Here is a 25,513-nt window from a genome sequence, read left to right as displayed (position 1 = left end):
CGCTTTTTTTTTTTTTTTTTAATTTATTTATTTGAGAGAGAGATAGAACAAGTAGGGTGGGGTGGAGGGAGAGGGAGAAGCAGACTCCCTCTGAACAGGGAGCTGGAGGTGGGGCTCATCCCAGGATCCTGAGATCATGACCTGCGCTGAAGGCAGACGCCCACCGGTTCACTGAGCCACCCAGGCGCCCCTCCACCATGCATTTCTAGCAGACCTTGAGGATGTCCCTAAGCTGGCAGCTGTTTCTTTACCTCTAAACTGGAAATGCTATTTCTTACTCCACAAGTAGTTGGGGATGTCTGAAGTGAGACAACACTTAAATACTCAAAAAACATGAACTCTCTCTTGCTGATCCTTGCTTCCGCCAGTGGTATGAATGCTGTTGTGCTGAAGGCCAGAGGGGCCTGTGCAGGGCTCTGGGTCACCATAGGTTTTTTTTACAACATATCTCCTCAGCCTTTGTTTCTGTGTTACCCTCTTTGTCTGACTTTCCAGCTCAGGCTTCCTCTTCCCCCCACCCATTTCCTGTCTCCCCCTTCCCTCTGCAGCTGAGGTGCACACAGCATCAGCTTCCACCTCACAAACCCCAACAATGCTCTGTGGGCTCCCCTCCCCCAAACTGCTCGCTAAGTGTGGGCTCCAGCAGTGGTGACTGTGACACATTTATACTTTCCTATGGGTGGGGCCAAGGCCCAGCTCTTGTGCCTCATAGAGACCGTCCAGAGTTCCTCATAACACTGATAACCTGGCACTTAACCTATGATGGGTGCCACCCTCAGCTTGGCCCAGGGGGAAGGGAGATTCTCAGCCTGCTTGCTGCTCCTGACAAGGCTTCTCTGTCCTGCCTCTAACAGAAAAGACCTGCCAGTCAGCGGCTGGCACCTGGGTGCCTGGGCAGGAGTGTTTGTCTGCCTTCCACCTGTTGCAGGAGATGGTGGCAGGCCCTACATGTCTAACAGGGGCTGTGACCTTGCCTCTTCCTGAATTAGAAGTGTCGCCCTGATGAGTGGGTGTTAGCCTGTCCTCTGCCCCCAGCAGGAGCTGTTAATCTGTCATTCTAAAGACACAAGGTGGTCTAGCCTGCTTGCTTAAACAGCTTGCTGTCCAGCCTTCTGTCTGTAAGAAGCTTACCCTCTGACTCTAGTAAAGTTGTTGTCCCTTGCCCTGAGATGGCATGACAGTTGCTAGGCAGCCGTACTAGCCTGACATCTGACTGTAGCATAGGATGTTTGGCTCCCCAACTATTTAACAGGGCTAGTGTTCTCTCCTCTGACTTGGAAATGGGGTCACCTTTGCCATCTCTAGACTGCAATGAAACGTTCACTCAGCTCTCAGACTGTGACAGCTGTGCCACTCGCCTTTCACTGAAAGCTAAGTGTGTGTCTGCTCACCCTTTGCTCACTGGGGTATAAAGGCTGCCCTTGACTCTCTTGTCCAGGTGCTCCCTGGGGGGCAGGAGGGAGGTTCCATCAAGTGTCCTCTCTTCAGCTCCAAGTGCCACCCTCAGGAGGGCCTGGAGATGGTTAGGACCCCCAGGGGCTGAGGAGTGGGGGGCTCTAACAGCAGGAAGCTTGGGGTGCCGGAGGCTTGTGGTTGGGCTGCTGGGGCCCGGTTGGCTGCGGAGCCCTCAGGAGGAGGCAGGAAGTCAGGGTGGGACGTGGGCGCGCTAAGACAGACGGTGGCCACCTTAGCAAGGGGAGCCAAAACCGTGTGTAAGCAGCCAGGCCAAGCCAGGAGGACCATGTGAATGGGACCAGAGGGTTCCCGGGCCGGGCAGGTAAGGAACACTGGGAACAGGGGTCTCAGGGCTGTGCTGGGAGCCTGACAGTGGGGGCTACACCTGGGCATGGGCATGGGGCTGGGCTCCCTGGGCATCCAGCAGCCCTACAGGCTGGGGAATAGAAAAATCTTGCTAGAGGTCAGGTGGGCCTCATACAGTTCAGCTGGATCACCTCTTGCCCCTGCCACACCGTCAGTCACTGGTCCCTACCTCACTGGGAGCATTTTCTTAGAGATCTGGCACATGGACTGTCAGGTATTTTAAAAAGGCCTCAGAAATCCCTGAGTTCAAGGGCACCTGGGTGGCTCAGTTGGTTAAGTGTCTGCCTTCAGCTCAGGTCATCATCTCAGGGTCCTGGGATCGAACCCCACATTGGGCTCCTCTGTCAGCAAGGAGTCTGCTTCCCCCTCTCCCTCTGCCCCTAACCCCACTCATGCTCACTCACTCTCGCTCTCAAATAAATAAATAAATAAATAAATAAATAAATAAATAAATAAAATATTGAAGAAGAAAGAAAGAAAGAAAGAAAGAAAGAAAGAAAGAAAGAAAGAAAGAAAGAAAGAAAGATCCCTAAGTTCAGCCCCTGATCCGATGATGGGTGAACATCTTGAGGCCCAGAGAAGGCAAGACCTCCCTCCCCACAGTACTCAGCAAGGCAGTGGCAGGGCCAGTCTCTGGGAGAGGGTGGTGGCCTAGGCTAGTACTACCCCCCACCCATGGGGCAGGGTGATAGGCTTGAGTCAGGGGACCCAGGAATCCTGTTGATTGCTGGGGCAGACCCCAGGGACAGGAATCGTCTGAGAGAGACAGAGTGAGATTGAGAGAGAGAGAGAGAGGAATCCCTCGGAACATCCGGATGGACACGTGAGAAGTGATTTTAGCCTCAGTGACCAGCAGCGCTGGAGAGGCAGAGGTGTCTTCTTCGGAAGCTGCTGGATACGTGAGGGTATGTTTATCATCTGGGATGGGCCTCCAGGGCGGAAGTGTCTGACTGGAGGTCAGGGAGTCGAAGGACAGAGAATGGGAAGGGAAGAGCAGAGGAAGGGCTATTTTTATCCGAGACTGGGGTGCAGTTGGCCCTGGGCAGAGAACGTCTGCATTTCCATCTGGAAAGTTGCCATTCCTGCCCCTGCTGAGTGTCATGGGATGCCCACCCCCTTCCTCTGGTTTCACCCCTACCCCCCACTGCATGTGTAGGACCAGTTGGTCCTACTGATTGCTGCTTCAAACCCCTGGGAAGTGGAGGCCCAGGAAGGCATAGTCAGCTACCTGCCCACCCCCTCACTTTCTTCTGAACCTTCAGTTTATGGGGGGCATCCCCATGTGAGCCAGACTTTCCAGGTTTCCCTCACCCTACCCTCCACCATTGGAATTTTTTTGACACATAGTTTCCACCTAGTCAGCAGCGTATCCCAGCCTTTCTCTTGTCCCCAAGTCCAAGGCTGGTAGCCTTTTGTGGGAACTCTCCCTGTGCTTCAGAGGGGCTCATCTACACCCTGGACTTGCACCCCTCTCATCCAGCATGTGCTGATAGATTACTCAGGGTCCCTTGCCTTCATGGCTCAGGGACAGAGGTTCTCCTCAAAGGGTTAAGGACCAAGTGATGGGCAAGAGAAAAAGGTGAGGTTCTCAGAGAACAGCCTTCCCTCAGGTGATCTGGAAGGCTCCCTGGAAGTCAACACAGTTCTGAGAAGGACAAAGGCCCATTTTGGAAAGAGGTTATGACATAGCCAAGGGCACTGTCCTTGGTTTCTGTTTCTTGAGAAGCAAGAGAATAGAGCAAGACCAAACACCAGACAGTTAATGGACATGGTGTAGTGCAAAGAACATGGGTTTCAGGGTTAGGCCAACCCAGATACAGTTTTGGTCCTGGCATTTCCTTGAACAATATTGACTTCATCCTCCAGACTCCCAACTCCAGATCACTAATCTGTGAAGAGGCAATAATAAATCTCTCCCTTACAGAATGCTTGTGGGGACCTGTGACATGCCCTGGGTTGTACCTGACACATTGTAGGTACTTAACAGAGGTTAGGTAGTCCCTCCCCTGTAAATAGTGCACCAAAGGGAAGACTGTTCACACCCAGAATTACACCTATTCAGCACCTTGGCTGGCCAGTGCACCACCATTCCCTCACACTTGTGGTGTGGCTTTGCAAATGAGCTTGTTTCCTGTGTTTAGTAGGAGTGAGAACTCTAAGCTGAGCCACAGAGTCTGCTCAGCGTTAGATGAGAGTTCCCCCCACACAACTTCACACTCACCCTATCCCAAACACGAGACATATCACCAGAAAATATATGTGTGCACGAATGGGCAGAGGCAGAAGCAGGTTCTATACACACAACATACACTGGATCTTACAAATCTATACACACCCCCACAGGTCGGTGACTTCAAGGCCAAGCTCAGTTCAGTGAAAGCAATGCTGAGGGGAGCTGGGGGTGGGGGTGGGATGGGGGCCGGGAGGACCAACATACCATCCAGAGAGGTGGCCTCCAATAACAAACTTTGGTGTTGGCTTTAATGTAGCTGGCGCTGCATTTCCAACGCTTGTTCTTTTTTTCTTTTTTTAAGATTTTATTAATTTATTTGAGAGAGAACGAACAGCGAGGAGGGGCAGAGAGAGAGGGAGAGAGAGAGAGAGAAGTAGACTCCCCGCTGAGCAGTAAGCCTGGATCCGGGGCTTGATCCCAGGACTAGAGATCATGACCTGAGCCAAAGGCAGATGCCCAACCGACTGAGCCACCCAGGTGCCCTTCCAATGCTTGTTCTGAAGAATACCAGTTCCATGAGGCACCTGGAAAGGGAATCATTCTGGGGCCAAATCAACATGGCCTCAGCTACAGACTGGCCCATATTAACTTTTCAGTCCAAGTCAGCTTGTTAGCACTCTGAGAGTTCCCCCAGAGAAGGGGCCTGATCCATTCTGTCTAACTTAGCGTTTCCCAAACTACTTTGGACACAGAACCCTTTTTTCCTGGATGACCCATTCCACGCCTACCTTTGAGACAAGGAGAAGAATGGAAGGGTAGGCTATGCAGTGAATCTCCTCAAATGATTGTGTCTCTTGGCAGAGTTTCTGCGTTGGCGGTGGTTTGTTGTTTTTTGTTTTTCAATTACAAAATTAGCACATGGCTGTCGTTAAAAACTCAAACAGTGCAGAGGCATAAAAAGAAATATAAAAAAGCAGCCCCCTCTGATTTCACTTCTGGGATGTGTTCACTGAGAACGATTTGGTGTGCATTCTTCCAGATTTTCCTATGAACAGCTGCTGAAAAGGGTAGTGGTTCAAAGCTTAGTCTCTGGAGGCAAGTAGACCAAGGTTCAGCTCACTACTCCGCCACTTATTTGTTTGTTATGAGGCCTCACACAAATAGCTTTACGCTGTTTGTGCCTCAGTTTTTGCATGTGTAAAATGGGTATAATAATAGCCTTTACGTCACGTCATAGGATTATAATGAGAATTACATGAAAACATGCAAATAAAAGCTTAGCACAGATCCTGGCTTAAAAGAATACCTTATAAGAAAAAAAAAAAGAATCCCCTATATATATATATATATACACATATTTAAATGCAAATAGGCTTCTATTCTACATTCTGTTTTGTAACTTGCTTGCCATATTTTTTGTTTTTTTGGTTTTTAGCTTGCCATGTTATGTCTGGGATATCTTTCCAGGTCAATATATGGAGATCGACCTCATTTTCAGTGATTTTAGCTAAATGTCAACTTGGTAAATGGGTAGTGGTGGTGATTTTGCAATGCTACTTCCTGACAAGTATTGCTGTTTTGTGTTGCCAGTGTCGTGAGCTATAGACATTACCAATCACTGAGCTGAAGACAGGCCTATGGCCTCCTATGAAAATGGAGTGACCTGCTAGAGGGGCACTCACTCACCTCTGTCAGAGAGAGCAGGGTTAAATGGACAAGAACCTCTCTATCTGCTCACCTCTGTGTCTCCAGCACTAGATCAGAGCCTGGCACATAGAGGTACCCATTAAATTTTTGTCAGTAGACTGGCCATTTAAGAAAATTGTGCCTCTTCCAACCCACTAACAGAGGTCTAAGCCCAAAATTCTGTCTCACACTGCAGCATTTCCCAAAATATCCTGTGTACTTCTGATGTGGAGTCATTTTAGGGGGTAATGAATGTGAATTAACATATGATATTATGTGTTTTTTATAATGTATATTGATTTCTATCTATGGCTGGTAATACTGGTTTTCCATTTATAGCAGTGAAGTTTCCATTTTAGGTAAATATATTAAAGGTGAAAAGGTGGTTTGTGGAAGTGCCCAAAATCACAAAGGAAAATGAAATGAGGGCACCTGAGTGGCTCAGTGATTGATCGTCTGCCTTTGGCTCAGATCATGAACCCGGGGTCCTGGGATCAAGTCCCACATCAGGCTCCCCACGTGAGGAGCCTACTTCTTCTTTTGTCTATGCCTCTGCCTCTCTCTGTCTCTCATGAATAAATAAAAATAAAATATTTTTTAAAAAGAAAATGAAATGAAAATGAAAATTATTGATAATAGCTAATGTTAGGATTTAGACTAGAAAATGTTCAAGGCTGGTGTAATGATATGCTCATGCTAGCCTCAGTAACAGAGTTGACCTTTAAACAATAGTGGGGTTTGTGTTCTGACCGCATGTAGTTGAAAATCCACATATAACCTTTGACTGCCCAGAAGCTTTAACTACAGTTGATCCTTGATCAACGTGAGGGTTTAGAGGTGTTGACTATTAATGGGCTCAAAAATCCACGTATAACTTTGATTCCCCCCCAAATTTTACTAATAGCGTACTATTACCAGAGCCTTATTGATAATGTAAATAGTTGTTTAACAAATATTTTGTATATGTCTTATATACTATATCCTTACAGTAGAGTAAGCTAGAGAAAAGAAAATGTTAAGAAAATCATGGGGGAGGCACCTGGGTGGCTCAGTGATTGAGCACATGCCTTCCGCTCAGGGTGTGATCCCCAGGTCCTGGGATTGAGTCCCACATTGGAGTCCCCACAGGGAGCCTGCTTATCCCTCTGCCTATGTCTCTGTCCCTCTCTCTATGTCTCTCGTGAATAAATAAATAAAATCTTAAAAAAAAAAAATCATGAGGAAAGGGCACCCGGGTGGCTCAGTCGGTAAGATGTCTGCCTTTGGCTCAGGCAGTGATCCTGGGGTCCTGGAATTGAGCCCCATGTCAGGCTCCCTGTTCAGCAGGGAGCCTGCTTCTCACTCTCCTCCCTGCTTGTGCTCTCTCTCACTATCTCTGTCTGTCTCTCCCTCTCTCTCTCAAATAAATAGAATCTTAAAAAAAAAAAAAAAAATGGGATGCCTGGGTGACTCAGCAGTTGAGCATCTGCCTTTGGATCAGAGCGTGATCCCGGATGCAGGGATCAAGTCTGCATTGGGCTCCCTGCAAGGAGCCTGCTTCTCCCTCTGCCTATGTCTCTGCCTTTCTCTCTGTGTCTCTCATGAATAAACAAATAAAATATTTTTTAAAATTATAAAAAAAAAGAAAGAAAAGAAAAGAAAATCTTGACGAAGATGGAGTATTTGGCTGGCTCAGTCAGTAGAGCACGTGCTCTTGATCTTGGGGTTATAGGTTCAAGCCCCATGTTGGGTGTAGAAACTACATAAAAACAAAATCTTAAAAAAAAAGAAAAGAAAAAAGGAAAGACAAAGAAAATCACAAGGAAGAAAAATGTATTCATAGTACTCTACCGTAAAATATCCAGTATAAGAGGAGCCACACAGTGAAAACTTGTGTTATTCAAGTGTCAACCGTATTCACATTTATTTAGTTTTACTATGTGCCAAGCACATGATAAGCACTTTATGGGATCATCTGTATCTCACATGTAATGCTTACAACAGCCCTACACACAGGTCCCACTTTAATTCCCATTTTGCTGATGAAGAAATAGAGAGAGGCTCCAAAAGGTTTAGTAACCTGCCCAGAGGCCCTCTGCCAGTGAGTGACTAGGAGGCTTTGGGATTGACTGTGCATCACTATGACATGGATACGGTAAGCTGAGACTCTATGACCTGCAGACTCCCAAAGACTAATAAAACAGCATGGTTTGTCAAGCTGTAAGTAAGGCTCCAGGCAGCCCAGGTGGCTCAGCGGTTAGCGCCGCCTTCGGCCCAGGACCTGATCCTGGAGACCCAGAATGGAGTCCCATGTCAGGCTCCCTGCGTGGAGCCTGCTTCTCCCTCTGCCTGTGTTTGCCTCTCTCTCTCTCTCTCTCATGAATAAATAAATTAAATCTTAAAAAAAAAAGTAAGCTCCATCCGTCCTGATAAAACCCTTATGTCACAAAATGTGCAGAGAGGTACACAGGGAGTAGACTCGCTGAAAGGGATTTCTAGGTACGTACAAGTTACTAGTTGGAGGGCCTCTACCAAAAATAGCAACTTTATTTTTTTTATTTTTGTTTATTTATTCAAGAGAGACAGAGAGAGGCAGAGAGAGGCAGAGACACAGACAGAGGAGAAGCATGCTCCCCACGGGGAGCCTGACGTGGGACTTGATCCCAGGATCTCGGGATTATGACCTGAACCAAAGGCAGATGCTCAACCACTGAGCCACCCAGGCACCCAAATACCAGCTTTGATATATAGAATCATTGCTCTGTAGCCCATATTTATGGCAATAATTAATAGAATCAGTCTTATGGTCAAGCCACTTCCAGCTCTTGCTTGCATTTAAGAGAAACTTATCTTTTTGTTCTTTATGGATAAGAAACAAAGGGTGTTATATCACAAAGGAACACATCAAAAAGGAGGGAACTCAGGACACATCCTTCTTTTGTTTTATTTTATTTTATTTTATTTTATTTTTAAAGATTTTATTTATTTATTCATGAGATACACACACAGAGAGGAAGAGACATAAAGGCAGAGGGAGAAGCAGGCTCCCCGTAGGGAGCCTGATTTGGGACTTGATCCTAGGATCCAGGGATCAGGACCAGAGCCAAAGGTGGATGCTCAATCATTGAGCCACCCAGGCACCCTCTTTTAACCATTAGAAATTACTTACCATGCCCACCAATCTTGATTCTTGAGTACTGTGGTGAAGGAACTGGGTGGGCCTCTATAGCCAAGGCTTTTCATTGAACATATACAACTTTGCTAATAACCAAATCTCCGCCAAAGAAAAAGGCCAAGAAAGTGTTTTAAGTGATTCCTGACAGATTTTGCCACAAAGTGGCCCAGAGAACCACAATGGTCTGCCATAATATAGCCACTTGACTAAGAAACCCCGGCAAGAAACCTGCACACACTATGGACAGAATGTTCAATACGTGAATAGGTTTATAGTGTAGAGAAGGAAAAATGTTGCGGGCCCCCCCCCCCCTTTTTTTTTTTTAAAGATTTTATTTATTTATTCATGAGAGACACACACAGAGAGAGAGGCAGAGACACAGGCAGAGGGAGAAACAGGCTCCATGCAGGGAGCCTGATGTGGGACCCGATCCAGGGTCTCCAGGATCATGCCCCGGGCTTAAGGCTGCGCTAAACCGCTGAGCCACCAGAGCTGCCCCCTCCCCCTTTTTAAGGGGACAGAACACATTCTAGGCCCAGCCGAGTGAGATAATGTCTATGGAGTTGATAAAAGTAAATGGGTTGGCAAAACTCAGAACTCATGGTGATATGAATCCTAAACAGGTCTGGGTTCAGACAATCCAGTCCAGGAGCTGCACATAGCCTGGGATTTTTGGTCAGTTCTACACAGTGAACAGGGCCACTCTTGTGTTTGGTGCTATGCTGAAGGGCATGAAGGGGTGGGGAGTGAGGTCTCCTCCACTCTCCAAGTTTGAAATCCCAGGGAGGAGTGGTTCTTTTTATAATTGGCACAGAGTACTCTGTGGACCATGGGCAGCTTTGAATTTGACCAAGAACAGTATAGACCCTGGTCAGAGGAGGTCTAGATCTATAAAATTCCTGCTATTGACCTTGAATTCTGAGTTAGGAGAAGAGAACGTCCTGTTTCAGTCACCCCAGAATCTGCCCTCGTTGCTGGTTCTGAGAACCCTGAAGATTCTCTGGATCTGCTTTTTCTTCCTTTCAAACAATGAGCATTAACTAATTTTTAAAATATTTTATTTATCTATTTGAGAGAGAGTGAGAGAGAATGAGTAGGGAGGATGGGCATAGGGAAAGGGAGAAGCAGACTCCCCGCTGAGCAGGGAGCCTACCCACGGGGGCTTGATCCCAGGACCCCGCGATCATGACCTAAGCCGATTGAGCCACTCAGACAGCCCTGACAATGAGACATTTATATTAAGCTTTATTTTTTATTTTCTTTTTACTGACCTCATTTATTAACCTGGTTAGATTGCTTTGGCTCCCCAGTAATCTCTGTCAAACTAAGACCAGAAGGAGGGGACCCACATTTTGTATAGATAGATGTATCAGTACATGACCTCACAATTATATAGGGACAGGCACAAACCATACATAGTCTCATTCTGTTACACATCCATCTACACCCACAGCCTGGGACAAATCCACAGGTATGCACACAAAAGCAGGATGCTCACTGAATCATGTGCCTTCATATACACAGAGCTGCTTTCACCAGTCAGGTAAATGTACACTTAGAAACATGCATTCCAGGTGGAAGGAGAATTTTCTTGGAGAAAAAGGCCTTTGTCAACAGCACAATGATCAAATTTTTGATGAAGAGTGGCTCCCTACCCTGCCTCCCTGCCCTGTTTCCTCCAAGACCTCTCAGGATCCTCCACCCTCCCCTTTTAGACTTCCCAGGGAGTGAAGAGTAGAGGAGAAAACCCCCCAAAAGGAGGCAGGGACCTGATTTGTATTGTGCTGCTGCCTAGAGCCCTCCTGTGCTCTCATGTAAACTCTCTGATCTTTAAAACAAGGCTGGTAAAGTACTCTTGTGTTTCTAAACTCTTCCCTCTCAGACTCCATGGCCCTTTCTCTGTTGTACTCCCTACCCGCCTTGGTCATGGGTCCCATGATTTTGAAGTTTTTGCCTACTAAACTATTTTACTTAGGTACTCATTTTCATGTTTTCTCTCTTTCTTTTTAAATATTTTATTTATTTGACAGAGAGAAAGGGAGACAGCAAGCACAAGCAGGGGGAGCCAGGCAGAGGGTGAGGGAGAAGCAGGCTCCCCACTGAGCAGGGAGCCTGATGCAGGGCTCAATCCCAGGACCCTGGAATCATGACCCAAGCTGAAGGCAGATCCTTAACTGACTGAGCACTCAAGGGCCCCTCATTTTCATGTTTCCTTTTTTTTTCTAATTTTTATTTTTTTATGATAGTCACAGAGAGAGAGAGAGAGAGGCAGAGACATAGGCAGAGGGAGAAGCAGGCTCCATGCATCGGGAGCCCGACATGGGATTCGATCCCGGGTCTCCAGGATCGCGCCCTGGGCCAAAGGCAGGCGCTAAACCGCTGCGCCACCCAGGGATCCCTATTTTCATGTTTCCTAATTCAAATTTTAATCAGAGACTTCATCAAGTATGCACTGAAGAAACAATAATATAATTTGTCAAACCTTCACAAATTATAGTATAATTTTCCTTCAGGTTTTGCAATACTGAAATAACCTGGTGCCTCCCAGGAGCATGGAGCGTCCAGTAGCTGGGAGCCATTGAGCAAAATCATCTCTGGTATTGGCGGAGCCTAGGGTCTCATGACTACTGCCAGGCCCTACACTCTACAACTCACGCTTTTGTAGAGGGCAGGATACATCCACTCCCTGCAGTTGGACAGCTCCAGGAATACACAGCAAGCCACAGAGGAAACACTAGGGGTCAGATTCCCAGAAGAGTTAGAGTTCCTTTTGGCTTAATCAAGGCACAGCTTGACATTTTCCTCATTCCTGGCCCTAGTCTTTAGGGACATCAGGTCTTCTCTGGTAGGCCCAGACACAGGTCCAGGACATAGGTCTTGTCTTCATGCTGTCCTGGTTCCTGGCTCTATGCCTTGGGGTTCTTCCCTGTGCGGTCCTCCAGCCCCCTGCCCCCGCATGACCCAGTACCAGCTTCCAGCCCTGTGATCTGCAGCCTAGCTTCCTTCTGGCCCTTCCCCTGGCCTCTCCTCACTGCTGTATTCATATTCATCCCATTACCTCAACTCTAAACTTTTCTCATCTCTCTCTTACTCTTTGCTGCAACCTTTGAGAATGTTAGCCTGGAAGGGACCTTACAGATCTAAGTCCAATTCCATCTAATGTTGGCATTCTCTCTGCAGTACCACCAGTCTGTGATCTTCCAAGGCCCACTTGAGTGTCACAAACAGGATGCTCAAGACCTCACTAGATAGTTCATCTTAGGCTGCTTCCAGATTGTTATCAGTGCTTCTCTGGAGGCTTTTGCTGCTCATTAGTCCCTAACCATAATAAAATTAGCTGTCAAAAAGCCATTTGCAGGGGATCCCTGAGTGGCTCAGCGGTTTAGCGCCTGCCTTTGGCCCAGGGCGCGATCCTGGAGTCCTGGGATCGAGTCCCATGTCAGGCTCCCGGCATGGAGCCTGCTTCTCCCTCCTCCTGTGTCTCTGCCTCTCTCTCTATGTTTATCATAAATAAATAAATTTTAAAATAAAAAAGCCATTTGCAGGGATGCCTGGGTGGCTCAGTCAGTTAAGCGTCCTATTCTTAATTTTGGCTCAGGTCATGATCTCAGGGTCCTGGGATTGAGCCCCAAGCCATGCTCCACCCTGAGCAAAGAGTTGGCTTGTCCCTCTCCTTCTGCTCCTCCCTTGCTCACTCTCTCTCTCCCTGTCTCAAATAAGTAAATAAATAAATAGATTAAAATATTTAAAAAAATAAGCCACTTGCAGCCATAAATGGCTGGTTGAGCAGGATTTCTCAAATGTCTTTCCCCCACACTCCAGGATTCTTAACAGTAGGGAGGAGAGTGAATTGTACCCTTTTCCTTGAAAGTCTCTTGATTTGGCCTAAAATTCCATCTGTGGGCACCCTGGGTGGCTCAGCGGTTTGGCGCCGCCTTCCGCCCAGGGCCTGATCTTGGAGATCCTGGATCGAGGCCCACGTTGGGCTCCCTACATGGAGCCTGCTTCTCCCTCTGCCTGTGTCTCTGCCTCTCTCTCTCTGTCTCTCGTAAATAAATAAATAAAATCTTAAAAAATAATAATAAAAAATAAAATTCCATCCGTGTACATTTTGCATTTCCCTCCATAATAGATCTATGCTTAACTATATGAGTAAGGTCAGATAACATTCATGTTCTGGGAAGATGCACACCCATGACTCCTGGTACTCATGAAGGGTTCTGAGTATTTCAGTTTAAGAAACATGAGTTTCAAGGGTGCCTGGCTGGTCCAGTGGTTGAGTGTCTGCCTTTGCCTCAGGGTGTGATCCCCAGGTCCTAGAATCAAGTCCAACATCAGGCTCCCTGCACAGAACCTGTTTCTCCCTCTGCCTATGTTTCTGCCTCTCTCTGTGTGTCTCTCATGAATAAATAAATAAAATCTTTAAAAAAAATTAAGAAACATGAGTTTCTAGCAAGAAGGATTATTTATCAATCCCATTCTTCCACCCTCCAAAGTAGGTGCTGGGAGGACTGAATGAGCAGTGGTGGAAGTCTTTCTAAGCTCTAAACTAAGCTAATGGGATGCCTGGGTGGCTCAGCGGTTGAGCGTCTCTGCCTCTGGCTCAGGGTGTGATCCCAGAGTCCTGGGATCGAGCCCCACATCGGGCTCCCTGCATGGAGCCTGCTTCCCCTCTGCCTGTGTCTCTGCCTCTCTCTGTGTATCTCTCATGAATAAATAAATAAAATCTTTTTTAAAATTTAACTAAGCTAACATTTGTGTAAACTTATGAGAAAGGGATGATTATCCCCATTAGACAGGAAAGGAAAAGGAAGAACAATTTCAGCAAAGCCATACAGTAAGTGTCAGAATAGGGGCTAGAACTTAGGTCTCTCTGACTCTGAGGCCTGTCCTTGAGTCTTTTTTCTTTCTTAAGATATAATTGACATGTGTCCTTCAGTCCTGCAAACCAAAATATCTCCACTACTCCCCACTTTCACTTGATTCCAGCATGGATTAGCTTCTCTGACTTTGTTCTGTCCCAAATAGGTTGTGTGAGTTTAACTTTTTAAAAGATTTATTTATTTTACAAAGAAAGCATGCCTGAGCCAAGGGAGGGACAGAAGGAGAGAGAGAGAGAGTTCCAAGCTGGTTCCCTACTGAGGGCAGAGCCCAAGGGCAGGCGTGGGGGAGCCTTGATCTCACGACCCTGAGACCATGATGTGAGCTGAAACCAAGAATCAGATATTCAATTGACTAAGCAACTCAGGCATCCAATATGAGTTTATTTATTTTAAGATATATTTAATTTAAAAAATTATTTAATTTAGCTCAGGTGAGGATCTCAGGGTCCTGGGATCAAGCCCCACATGGGGTTCCCTGCTCAGCAGGGAACCTGCTTCTCCCTCTCACTCTGCCCCTCCCTGCATCAAATAAATAAATAAAATCTTCAAAAAACCCCAATATTTATTTATTAATTCATTTGAGAGATTGGGGGAGGAAGAGAAGGAGAGAAAGAAAAGACTCAAGCAGACTGTGCTGAGTGGGGAGCCCGACACAAGGCTCAATCTCATAACAGCAAGATTGGCCCTGAACCAAAACCAAATGTCAGTTGCTCAACTGATTGCACCACCCAGGCCTCCTTAAAGCAGCCCTTTGGGCCTCCATTTGCTCATCTAAAATCAGAAGTTAGGGGACACCTGGGTGGCTCAGCAGTTGAGCATCTGCCTTCGGCTCAGAGCGTGATCCTGGAGTCTTGGGATCGAGTCTCACATGGGGCTCCTTGCATGGAGCCTGCTTCTCCCTCTGCCTATGTCTCTGCCTCTCTCATGAATAAATAAAATCTTAAAAAAAAAAAAAAAAAAACACTTCTGTTCTGGATGAACCCCCTCCCATCTCATTAAAGGGATGGGAAAATCAGTGGGACTGACCTATAAATCAGTCTAGTCACAGCACTCAGTGCTAAGGGGACGACTGCGCCTGAGTGTTGCAGGAGCAGGGTATTTGGAGGGCTTCACAGAACAGGTAATATTTGAGCTGAGCCTTAAAGGTTGAGTTAGTTCAGTAAGCGGACAAGAAAACATTCAAGGCAAGGGAACCACGTGTGCAAAGGCATGGAGTAAGAAAATAGTATGGGGTGTTTGGGAAAGGCAATGGTAGCTCAGAATAAAGGCTCTATGAGTGTGTGTGAGTGTATGAGTGTATGCATGTGTGTGTAGCAGAATTGAGTGTGGAGGTAGATTTGGTCTTGATATTTAAGCCTCGTGTGTTGGGACGCCTCAGTGGCTCAGCGGTTGAGTGTCTGCCTTTGGCCCAGGGCGTGATCCTGGAGTCCTGGGATCGAGTCTCACATCAGGCTCCCTGCATGGACCCTGCTTCTCCCTCTGCCTGTGTCTCTGCCTCTCTCTCTCTGTCTCTCATGAATAAATAAAATCTATAAAAAATAAATAAAGGTTTGTGGGGGAATGCCTGTGTGGCTCTGTCGATTGAGCGGCCGACTCTCGGTTTCAGCACCGGTAGTGATCTCAGGGTTGTGGGGTTGAGCCCTGGAGGGCTCTGAGCTTGGTAGGGGGTCTATTTGGGATTCTTGCCTCTCCTTCTCTGTCTGCCACCTGGGTGTGAGCTCTCTCTCCAGAATGAATAAATAGATCTTTATTTTTTATTATTTTATTTTTAAAGATTTTATTTATTGTTTATGAGCAGTAAAGAGGAAAGAGAGCATGATTGGGAGAGGGCAGAGGGAGAAGCTGACTCCCCGCTGAGCAGGGAGCCCAAGTGGGCATGGGGCGAGGTGGGTGGGTGCTCCATCCCAGGACCCCAAGATCAAGACCTCAGCCGAAGGCAGAAATTTAACCGAGTCACCGAGGCTCCCCAATAAATATTTTTAGGGGTCATGGGGCACCTGGGTGGCTCCACCGGTTAGGCATCTAACTCTTGATCTTGGCTCCAGTCTTGATCTCATGGTGGTGTTTAAGGCTCACGTTGGAGCCATTGGAACTGTGCCTAGCGTGGAGCCTACTTAAAAAGGGGGTCTTGAATGGTAAATTGAATTGTATCTGAGGACTAGTGCTTTCTAAGAAGTCCGGAGGAGCAGCCCTAGGGCAGGAGGGGTCTCAGGAGTCTGAGGGGCTTCACAATGACATCTCCACTCTGTTTCAGGCAGAACAGCCTCATTTTTACCTGCTTTATCTGTGAGGTTCTGCTTGATTTTCAGCTGACAGAAAGTTTCCACTGCTTAAGCAAACAAATAAAAAAGTTATGGCCAATAGCATCACTGAAGGGTTTTCAGCTGGTGAGAATGAGAACTCTCTGAAGGAGACTTGTTCTGGGGGAGGCTGGGGCCTGACCTCTGACATTACAGAGCAGGAACCTCTTACTCTGCTTCCTTGGCCAGAGAGGGGAGTTGTAATTAGAAGGTAGGGCACACACACTTCTCTGGTAGGGGAGTACCAAATTTAGGGCTCCCCCAGAGCCTGGGAAAGTGTGTATGATCTCTAGTAGGTAGTCCTCTAACATGGGGGATGGGAGGAGAGACAGGGGTGGGGGAGAGGCAGGAAGTGGGCAACTAGGCTAACAAAGGTATCTGCGGCGGTTTGCCCATCCCAGGTGGGAGGGCGGGGCCTAGGGTTCAGTGGGGGCCCATGTGTGACTCTACTTGTGGCCTGGGGGTTCAGAGGGAGCAACAGTAGGGAGCTCCCACTGACCTGGCCTGGCCCTGCACCACCAGACCCATTTCAGCTTTTCTGTGGCTGGTGAATGGGGGTTGGGAGGCCTGACAATCTCAGGTACTTCTGGAAATTCCCAGGGCAGGTCTTAGGATGTCTGATGTTGGGGACGTAGATCTTGGGGGAGCCCCTTCAGCCCCCTCTCCATTCACCCAGGGACCATGGGCTGTAGCTGCAGCTCAAACCCTGAAGATGACTGGATGGAAAACATCGATGTATGTGAAAACTGCCATTACCCCATAGTCCCACTGGATGGCAAGGCCACGGTAAGAGGCAAGATGGGGGACTTGGTGAGGGAGATGGGTGGAGTATACCAGCCAGGAGAAAGAAATGGATCATCACTGAAAAAAGAGTGGCCCTCTGACCATAGAAAACAGAAAGGAAAGGAGGACCAGATAGGAGAAGGGACTCTCCAAAGTAGTTGGCAAATGCAGGGATAAGATCCAGGCAAGCTGGAGAAGTGGGAAGGGGAGCTAGGATCTGACTCAGGTCTCTTGTTCTCTGACCCCACTTTTGAACCTCACCCCACAGCTGCCCATGCGGAATGGCTCTGACGTGCGGGATCCACTGGTTATCTATGAAGGCTCCAATCCCCCAGCCTCACCACTGCAAGGTGACCTCACAACCAGAAGGGCCTGAAAGTTAAGGGCCAGGGATAGATCCTTGGCTGTCCACCTCCATCTCCGTATCCACTCTCTATTCCTGTCTTGCCTCTCTTGCCCCCCGTCTCTGCTGCCCTGGAACTCCTAAACTCTGTACTGCCAGCACAGTCCAAGCTAGTTCTCCCTGACATCTCCTGTCTTTCCAGACAACCTGGTTATCGCTCTGCACAGCTATGAGCCCTCTCACGATGGAGACTTGGGTTTCGAGAAGGGTGAACAGCTCCGTATCCTGGAGCGGTGAGTTCCCCCTCCGCACCACCATCCTTGCCCGACGGGAGCAAGGGACCGAGCAGTGATTCCCCAGGACTGCGGTCCCTGGGACGGAGCAGTGATTCCCAGGACCGCGGTCCCTGGGGGGGGTGCAGCTGGGATCCCCGGTACCGCGGTCCCTGGGGAAGGGGGAGCCGGGGTCCCCGGTACCGCGGTCCCTGGGGAAGGGGGAGCCGGGATCCCCGGTACCGCGGTCCCTGGGGGGGGGCTGGGATCCCCGGTACCGCGATCTCTGGGAGGGAGCCGGGATCCCCGGTACCGCGGTCCCTGGGGGGGGGCTGGGATCCCCGGTACCGCGATCTCTGGGAGGGAGCCGGGATCCCCGGTACCGCGGTCCCTGACGGGCTTGCAGAGGGCGCCTTTGGGACAAAATGGGAGGCTCCAGAGTGCTGAGCTGGAGGGTGGGGTGGCATGGCGTAACTGGGGGCTCTGAAGGTTTCCAGCCGAATCCAAGGCCAAGCCGACCCCACTGACTGCCTCTGTCGCACAGGAACGGTGAGTGGTGGAAGGCGCAGTCCTTGACCACGGGCCAGGAAGGCTTCATCCCTTTCAATTTCGTGGCCAAAGCGAACAGCCTGGAGCCCGAACCGTAAGTGGGCACTCCTCGTGGCGAAGGGTGGGAGCAGAGGTGGGGTGCTAGGCTGGCGGTGGATGCTTGAGGGCGATGGAGGAGGAACAGGCCAAACAGACGACGGCCTTCGCTTCTGCCTTGTGCAGCTGGTTCTTCAAGAACCTGAGCCGCAAGGACGCGGAACGGCAGCTCCTGGCGCCCGGGAACACTCACGGCTCCTTCCTGATTCGGGAGAGCGAGAGCACCGCGGGTGAGCGGCGGGGCGGGGCCTCGGGGCGGGGCCTCGGGGCGGGGCCTCGGGGCGGGGCCTCGGGGCGGGGCCTCGGGGCGGGGACTCGGTGGGGGCCAGGCGGTCCCAGGGAAGGGACGCGGGCCAGGGTCGCCCCTCGCAGGAGGCTGCCTTCCCCCGCTCTTGCATTCGTTCACCCATTCTTTCGTCCAGGATCGTTTTCATTGTCTGTGCGGGACTTCGACCAGAACCAGGGAGAGGTGGTGAAACATTACAAGATCCGTAACCTGGACAAAGGCGGCTTCTACATCTCCCCTCGCATCACCTTCCCTGGCCTGCACGAGCTGGTCCGCCATTACACCAGTGAGCCCCAGCGGGAGCCCCTCACACGTGCCCCTGAGGCTCTTTCACCCGTGCCCTACCAGCCTGCCTTCCCTAAGCCCCTCTCAGGGTACCCTCCACCCATCTCCGTATGCTTCCTCGTTACTCGTTACTCGCAGTGGGTGAGCTGCGGTACCCGATAGCCCGGGTGTCGGGTGACAGGCCCACACACCCCCTACCAGTCCATTTCCCCTGGGGACGGGGACTTGGCCCAGTGGGGACTGATGGGGACACCCGAGTCCACCGTATTGACGGCCCTAACCCCCTCGCTTGTGCTCACAGATTCTTCGGACGGGCTGTGCACGCGGTTGAGTCGCCCCTGCCAGACCCAGAAGCCCCAGAAGCCTTGGTGGGAGGATGAGTGGGAGGTTCCCAGGGAGACGCTGAAGCTGGTGGAGCGGCTAGGGGCCGGCCAGTTCGGGGAGGTGTGGATGGGTGAGTGAGGCCCTCCGGGGCTGCGGGGAAGAGGGGATGGGGACGCGTCCGCTGAGGTCGTGAGGGCCTGACAACGTCCTGGTTCTGGCAGCCACCTGGCTCTGGGTGCTAGGGCTCCGAGTGATTCCCCAATCCCTCCCCTCCTCAGGGTACTACAACGGGCACACAAAGGTGGCAGTGAAGAGCCTGAAGCAGGGCAGCATGTCCCCTGACGCCTTCCTGGCCGAGGCTAATCTCATGAAGCAGCTGCAGCACCAGAGGCTGGTCCGGCTCTATGCGGTGGTCACCCAGGAGCCCATCTACATCATCACGGAATACATGGAGAACGGTGGGTGCCGCCACTGTGATCGACCGCTGGGGGGCGTTGTCATCCCCTCTGCCCCTGATAAGAAGATGGAGGAGATCTACCTTTTCGCCTGGTTTAGCACCAAGAGTTCTAGTTTTCCCGGGCCCCTAAAGACTCACCACCACACCAGGGATGGGAAGAGAGTGTGGTGTCGGAGCCTGTCTGGGAGCCCAGCGTAAGGTGGCAGGCTCTGGAATAGCTTTCACTTCTCATCTTCCCTGACCTGGAGTCTTGTTTGCCTTTTTCAAAGCCCTACCTTGATCTTGGGATGCTTGATTTCAAATGTGGATCTCTTGCCACGTTTCTTTATTCCTTTTGACCCTGACTCTTGGGAGGTCAGATCTGCCTCAAATCTCTCTTTTTCAGTTCTAGGTGGGCTCCTTGCCCTCCCTTGGGCAGATTGAGAGTCCCTAAGAAGATGGATAGAAGTTTCTAGGCCTTGCTTTGTCACTGATTTGCTGTGTGACACAGGCCAAGTCTGTCCCATTACTGGTGCTCGTTTTCCCCAAGTATAACATCAGAAATCTAGAACAGTCTCACTGTTCTAGAAAGAATTCAGAATAGTCATTAAGGACTCTAGAATCTGACTGCCTGTGTTAGAATCTTGCCTTCACAATTGTGTGGCCTTGGGCCAATCACTTCACTGCTCCCTGCTATGGTTTCTTCATCTGTGAAATGGTGATAATACTACTGTAGTAACTTTCTCATAGGGCCTTCGTGAGGATGAAAGAGTCAGTGTCTATAGAGCAGTTAAAATAATGTCTTCAATATATTAACTGCTCAGTAAGTTTGTTCTTGTCATCTGGTTCTGATTTTTTGGGGGGTATAAGATCTGTCCCTCTTTCAGAAAGGGAAAAAAGCTCTTAATTGGCTAATGGATTCTGGTAGTAGCAAAAGGTTTTACCATGTGGGCCAACTTCAGTTGGTAGCTGCTTGGAGTTCTGTGTTGAGGATGCTGAGGCTCATTGGAAATGAGTGCTGGGATTGATCAGAAGCATCTGCCATGGCCCCAGTGCAGGAATGGCAGTACATGCCCACATATTGCCTGTGTCTGGGGGACCATTTTATCTTTGGCAACTAATTCAGCACTTGTAGTGGGGATACTTAGGCTAATGCCTTTACATAGGTTTTTTTTTTTTTTTTTTTTTAAGATTTTATCTATTTATTCATGAGAGACACAGAGAGAGAGGCAGAGACAGAAGCAGGCTCCATGCAAGGAGCCCGATGTGCAACTTGATCCTGGGACTCCAGGATCACACCCTGGGCCAAAGGCAGGCAGGCACTAAACCTCTGAGCCACCCAGGCGTCCCTACACAGGGTTCTAACCTCTTGAGAAGGGCTAGCAGTCACTAGCTCCATTCTAGCAACTCCCATTCCTGGTCTTCTCTCCTAGTCATCCTCTGCTACCAGATATGGCCTCCCAGGTCCCCAGGCACCTCTTTCCATACTCCATTCAATACACTCAGCACACATTTATCACTGCTTACTTTGGGCTGGGCACTTTTAGTATGAATGGACAAAACAAGGTTCCAGATTTCAGGAAAAGTTCATTTTAGTTATGTGGCACAAACCCCAGGAAAACCAGAGTCTTTGTACAGGAAAAAATTCCAGCATGCCATGGGGAATGTAGATTATGATGCAGTTTATTAGACCTGGTAACATCTAGAGAAGCTTCATAGAGGAATAATCTAGCTGGGCCATGAAAGAAAGAAAAGTAGAATTTTTAGCAGGCAGAGATGGGACAAAGAAACTTGGGGTGAGAGCCCAGTGGTCTATGTGGAAAAAAAAATCTCAAAATTGTCTAGGGTGGGTTAAGAGGCAGGAGTGGGGGAATGAGAAGAAACTACAATATGGCCTATGCAGGGCTTTGGACACCTGGCTAAGGAGTTTGGGTTCTACCGTATTGGTGACAAGAAGCTTACAGACTTCTCCAAGCATGCTCCATCCTAGTCCCCAGGAAAAGACTTTATATATCCTGGGCATCCTCACCCTAAATGCACCCTTTTCCATTCTCACCCCTTATTATTCTTTCTTCCACTTGTCAGAGAGCTTCTAGATAGCCAGTTAGGGGAGGAGGGTCTGAGAGCTTTCTGCCAAGGGCAGCTTGAGTCAGCAACTTTTGCTTTCACTTGCAGGGAGCCTGGTGGATTTCCTCAAGACCCCCCCAGGCATCAAGCTGACTATCAACAAACTCTTGGACATGGCAGCCCAAGTAAGCAGATTGGGGAGGGGCTGGGCATGCACATAGCCCACTGGGGTGAGGATATCTGGCCCAGGACTGCTGACCTCTTACCTGGCCTGCAGATTGCAGAGGGCATGGCATTCATTGAAGAGCGGAATTATATCCACCGTGACCTGAGGGCTGCCAATATCCTGGTGTCTGACACCCTGAGCTGCAAGATCGCAGACTTTGGCCTGGCACGCCTCATCGAGGACAACGAGTACACAGCGAGGGAGGGTAGGTGTGGGATATAAGGGAAGTCTGGGGGCTGTAGGGTCTGGCCAAGCAGACCCAGGTGACCTCATTGCCTCCCTGCAGGAGCCAAGTTTCCCATTAAGTGGACAGCACCAGAAGCCATTAACTACGGGACATTCACCATCAAGTCGGACGTGTGGTCTTTTGGGATCCTGCTGACAGAGATTGTCACCCATGGCCGCATCCCTTACCCAGGTCAGGGCCAAGGGCAGGAACTGAAAGAGTGATGGGGAAGAGCAGCAAATCTGTGTCTGTCCACTCACTTCATCTGTCCCTGATTCAGATTCTGAATCTTTCTAGCTGCTTTTCCTGTATTCACGCAGGACTCCAGCATGCCCAGTCAGGTGCTACATTTCCCAGGGCTGGCTTCCATCTCTGTCTCAAATTCCTTCCTCCTTCAATAATCCCAGCTCTTTACTTTTGACATGGGCAGCCTAGGATGGTAGAAGAGGATCTGGCTAGGGAGGCAAAAGGCCTGCCTTTATTATCAGATCTGCCACTGATGCTAACTTTCTGTTTGGGTTTGATCAGATCACTCTTTCTTTCCCCATCTGTAAATTATGAGATTAGAACAGTACCTGGTCCATACAAAGCACTCAAGAGTGTTAGGTTTTATTATTATTATTTTTAAAAGATTTATTTATTTCAGAGAAAGAAAGAGAGCAGGGTTGGAGGGGAGAGGGAGAAGGAGAGAGAATCTCAAGCAGACTCCCCTCTGAGCATGGGGCTCAATCTTGCGACCCTGAGATCATGGCCTGTGCCAAAATCAAGAGTCAGACACTTCACAGACTGAGCCACCCAGGTGCCACTAGGTTTTATTATTAATCATCACTTTGGGCAAGTGACTTTACCTCTCTGAGCCCCAGTTTCCTGATATGAACAAACAAGACTGTGAAAGATCTTGAATTCTAGTGGGTACTCACTAAACACTGACTTGCCTTCCCTCTGAAACTCACCATCTAAAGAATGTGAGAGACATATAAACTAATTCCTACCCTCTCCCATCCCTTCTTCCAGTCTCTGGACAGAGTCCTTTACCCCTGAATTCAGCCCAGATGGATGGAATTTTTTGAAAGGAACTTCTAGGACACTCTAGGGAAAGGAAATAGGACACAAAGACAGAGTAGAGAGGTCATGGAGCAGATTTGTTGAAGCTTCTCACATCACCAGAGCAGTATATATAGAACTTTGCTCCTAGGAAGGTAACGGCACCTTAGCAATAATCACACCTCGGATAAACCTCATTGGCTACGATACTGCCACTGGGCAAAGCTAGGTAAAGTTACTTTAGAACCAGGTGAGAGCCTTAAGGCCTTCTCTGCCTGGGATTGGCCCCACCACAGAGTCCAAGGGCAGCACGAGGACTAGAACTTTAGTCAGCCTGCCAAGGGTCATTACTGCTCCTCCACTGTGCCCATAGAGGTAAACCCATAAAGAATCTCTCTGTTAGGAAAAAAAAAAAAAAGCATGGAGCACCTAGCTGGTTTAGTCAGTATTATATGCAACTTGTGATCACATTGGTCATAGTTCAAGCCCCACATTGGGCATGGAGCCCACTTAAAATTAATAATAATTTTTAAAAAAGAAAGCATTGGAAGCATGATGATAATTGGCAACTGACACATGGCTTCAGGGTCAGAGAGACAATGGGGAATAATGGGGACCTGGGTGAACTTGCCTCTATTCAGAAGATGGTTGCTACTTAAAAAAAAAAAAAAAAAAAAAAAAAAAAAAAAAAGATGGTTGCTACTAAGATATAGATAGGAACCCCCAAAATAGATATTTTCTTTTTTAAGAGAAGCCAAAACTTGGAATTTTAGGAAAATTTGCCTATATCCAAATATTGATGATTGATTCAAATTATTTAAAAACATTGAAGAGGGGGGCATTTGGGTGGCTCAGTTGATTAAGTGTCCAACTCTTGATCTCCGCTCAGGTCTTGATCTTGGGTCTTGAGTTCAAGCCCTGCATTGGGCTCCATGCTGGGTATGGAGCCTACTTAGAATAAATAGATAGATGATAGATAGATAACACTATAGGGGTCAAACCAAAGTATGTCTATGGGCTATATTTAGTTTGGGTGCAGACTATGACTTTGCACCCTTGGCTCTAGCCATGGGCATTTAGTTCCCTTGTATGTGTCCTCTAATATCCTGATTTTAAGGGATATCCCGAAATTATTTAATCTGGGTCATGAAGGTGCCTGGTGAATCTACCTTATGCAGGGTCTGCTCTGCTGAGGTCCAGGACCCATCTGGCTTCTTGATGCAGCATCTCATGTGCCTGGTCCCCAAACGCAAGAAGCTTCACCACTGTGCTGTCTGTGGCTCCCATACTGCCCTGAGCCCTGACCACCTCATCTTTCCCACCAAATCATAATAATCACAGATATTTTTCATGAAGCATCTCCTCTCCAGGCACTATACTTGGTGCCATATATGTAGTGTCTCATTCAATTTTCATAACAGCTGTATAAGGTTGGAGATACTGTTTAATCCATTTTCCAGATGAGAAAACTGAGGCTCAAAGAGGAGACATGGCTTACCCAAGGTCTCACAGTGAACATATAGGTGTTATTGAGTGCTTGAGCCATAGCAGACACTCCAGTGGCATGACTGACATTTGGCAGGTACCTGAAGTATATGGTCTTACTTTTTTTTTTAACATTTTATTTATTTATTCATGAAAGACACAGAGAGAGGCAGAGACATAGGCAGAGGGAGAAGCAGGCTCCCTGCGAGGAGCCCAATGTGGGACTCGATCCCAGGACCCCAGGATCACGACCTGAGCTTAACCACTAAGCCACCCAGGTGCCCTAGTATATGGTCTTACTACTGATGAAGACCAAGATCCTTTTGGATTGGTGCTCACATGGTACCAGTTAAATATTCTGAGCATCACCTCTGCTGTGGGTTTCCAAAGCCTGGACCCTTGATACTGTTTCTGAACCCATCAACCTCTAGGGATGACCAATCCTGAGGTGATTCAGAACCTGGAACGAGGCTACCGCATGGTGCGACCTGACAACTGTCCAGAGGAGCTATACCAACTCATGATGCTGTGTTGGAAGGAGCGCCCAGAGGATCGGCCAACCTTTGACTACCTGCGTAGTGTGCTGGAGGACTTCTTCACAGCCACAGAGGGCCAGTACCAGCCCCAGCCCTGAGAGACTTAGGGGCCTGGACTCTTCCCTCCATCTAACAAACCTGGCTGGGGGAGAATCAGTTCTTGTGTCATACCCATGTAGCCTATGCACATCTGGACTCTGTGTGTGAATTCCACCCACGGGTGGCACGTACACTTCTTGTGTCTTATACAGGGGTTCTATAGTTGTATGGGCTCTGCATGTGTCCTATAGATGTGTGGCATGTGTATATATGTCTTGGACACCTGTTCAAGTTGTCCCCTTATGGGCCCTTCTACTTCCTAAGACCACCAGAGAGAAGAGAGACACCTGTGATTGACACCAGCTTCTGTCCGCCCCCTTTTCCCTTTCCATCAAGAAGTTCCTTGAGGCTGGGGCCTTATTTGATACCTCTGTGTGCTCCTCCTTGGTGCCTGGCACACATTAGGAGCTCAATAAATGACTCTTTTGATGAGGACTGT

The 25,513-nt window shown here is 48.7% G+C and overlaps 1 protein-coding gene, 1 long non-coding RNA gene and 1 pseudogene across 3 annotated transcripts; 1 reads left to right on the top strand and 2 right to left on the bottom strand.

The window, feature by feature from the left end:
* The first annotated feature begins 1,619 nt into the window (after positions 1–1,619).
* On the top strand, positions 1,620–25,509 carry LCK (LCK proto-oncogene, Src family tyrosine kinase). 2 transcript variants are annotated; one of them, XM_072827259.1, is made up of 13 exons: positions 1,620–1,777; positions 16,694–16,803; positions 17,069–17,150; positions 17,346–17,436; positions 17,960–18,058; positions 18,187–18,290; positions 18,483–18,632; positions 18,933–19,085; positions 19,234–19,413; positions 21,567–21,643; positions 21,736–21,889; positions 21,971–22,102; positions 24,871–25,509. In XM_072827259.1, exons 2-13 carry the CDS (start codon positions 16,699–16,701, stop codon positions 25,071–25,073), a joined length of 1,530 nt encoding a protein of 509 aa, XP_072683360.1. In that variant the 5' UTR covers positions 1,620–1,777; positions 16,694–16,698; the 3' UTR covers positions 25,074–25,509. The 2 variants fall into 2 exon arrangements, with proteins under 2 accessions (XP_072683360.1, XP_072683361.1); XM_072827260.1 differs by lacking the exon at positions 1,620–1,777 and having other exon boundaries at positions 16,472–16,803.
* LOC140633991 (uncharacterized) lies at positions 12,337–19,957 on the bottom strand. The gene is made up of 3 exons (XR_012031567.1): positions 19,688–19,957; positions 18,931–19,467; positions 12,337–18,262 (listed from the first exon to the last, which is right to left on the bottom strand). It is a non-coding gene; the product is annotated as an uncharacterized lncRNA (long non-coding RNA).
* Positions 23,121–23,181, bottom strand: LOC140634572 (U4 spliceosomal RNA; annotated as a pseudogene).
* Positions 25,510–25,513: the final 4 nt, after the last annotated feature.

The sequence above is a fragment of the Canis lupus genome, chromosome 5, assembly GCF_048164855.1.
Source record: "Canis lupus baileyi chromosome 5, mCanLup2.hap1, whole genome shotgun sequence".
NCBI lineage: Eukaryota > Metazoa > Chordata > Mammalia > Carnivora > Canidae > Canis > Canis lupus.
Note: the sequence above shows the minus strand (reverse complement) of the source record. Positions and strands in the feature narration are given on the sequence as shown.

What these genes read in the sequence shown, in the direction of transcription:
- LCK (XM_072827259.1), top strand. Translation starts at nt 16,699, where the DNA reads ATGGGCTGTAGCTGCAGCTCAAACCCTGAAGATGACTGGATGGAAAAC. An exon ending in GGAGAGCGAGAGCACCGCGG is followed by an intron (nt 18,291 to 18,482) that starts GTGAGCGGCGGG and finishes TCTTTCGTCCAG; the next exon opens with GATCGTTTTCATTGTCTGTG. An exon ending in GTTCGGGGAGGTGTGGATGG is followed by an intron (nt 19,086 to 19,233) that starts GTGAGTGAGGCC and finishes TCCCCTCCTCAG; the next exon opens with GGTACTACAACGGGCACACA.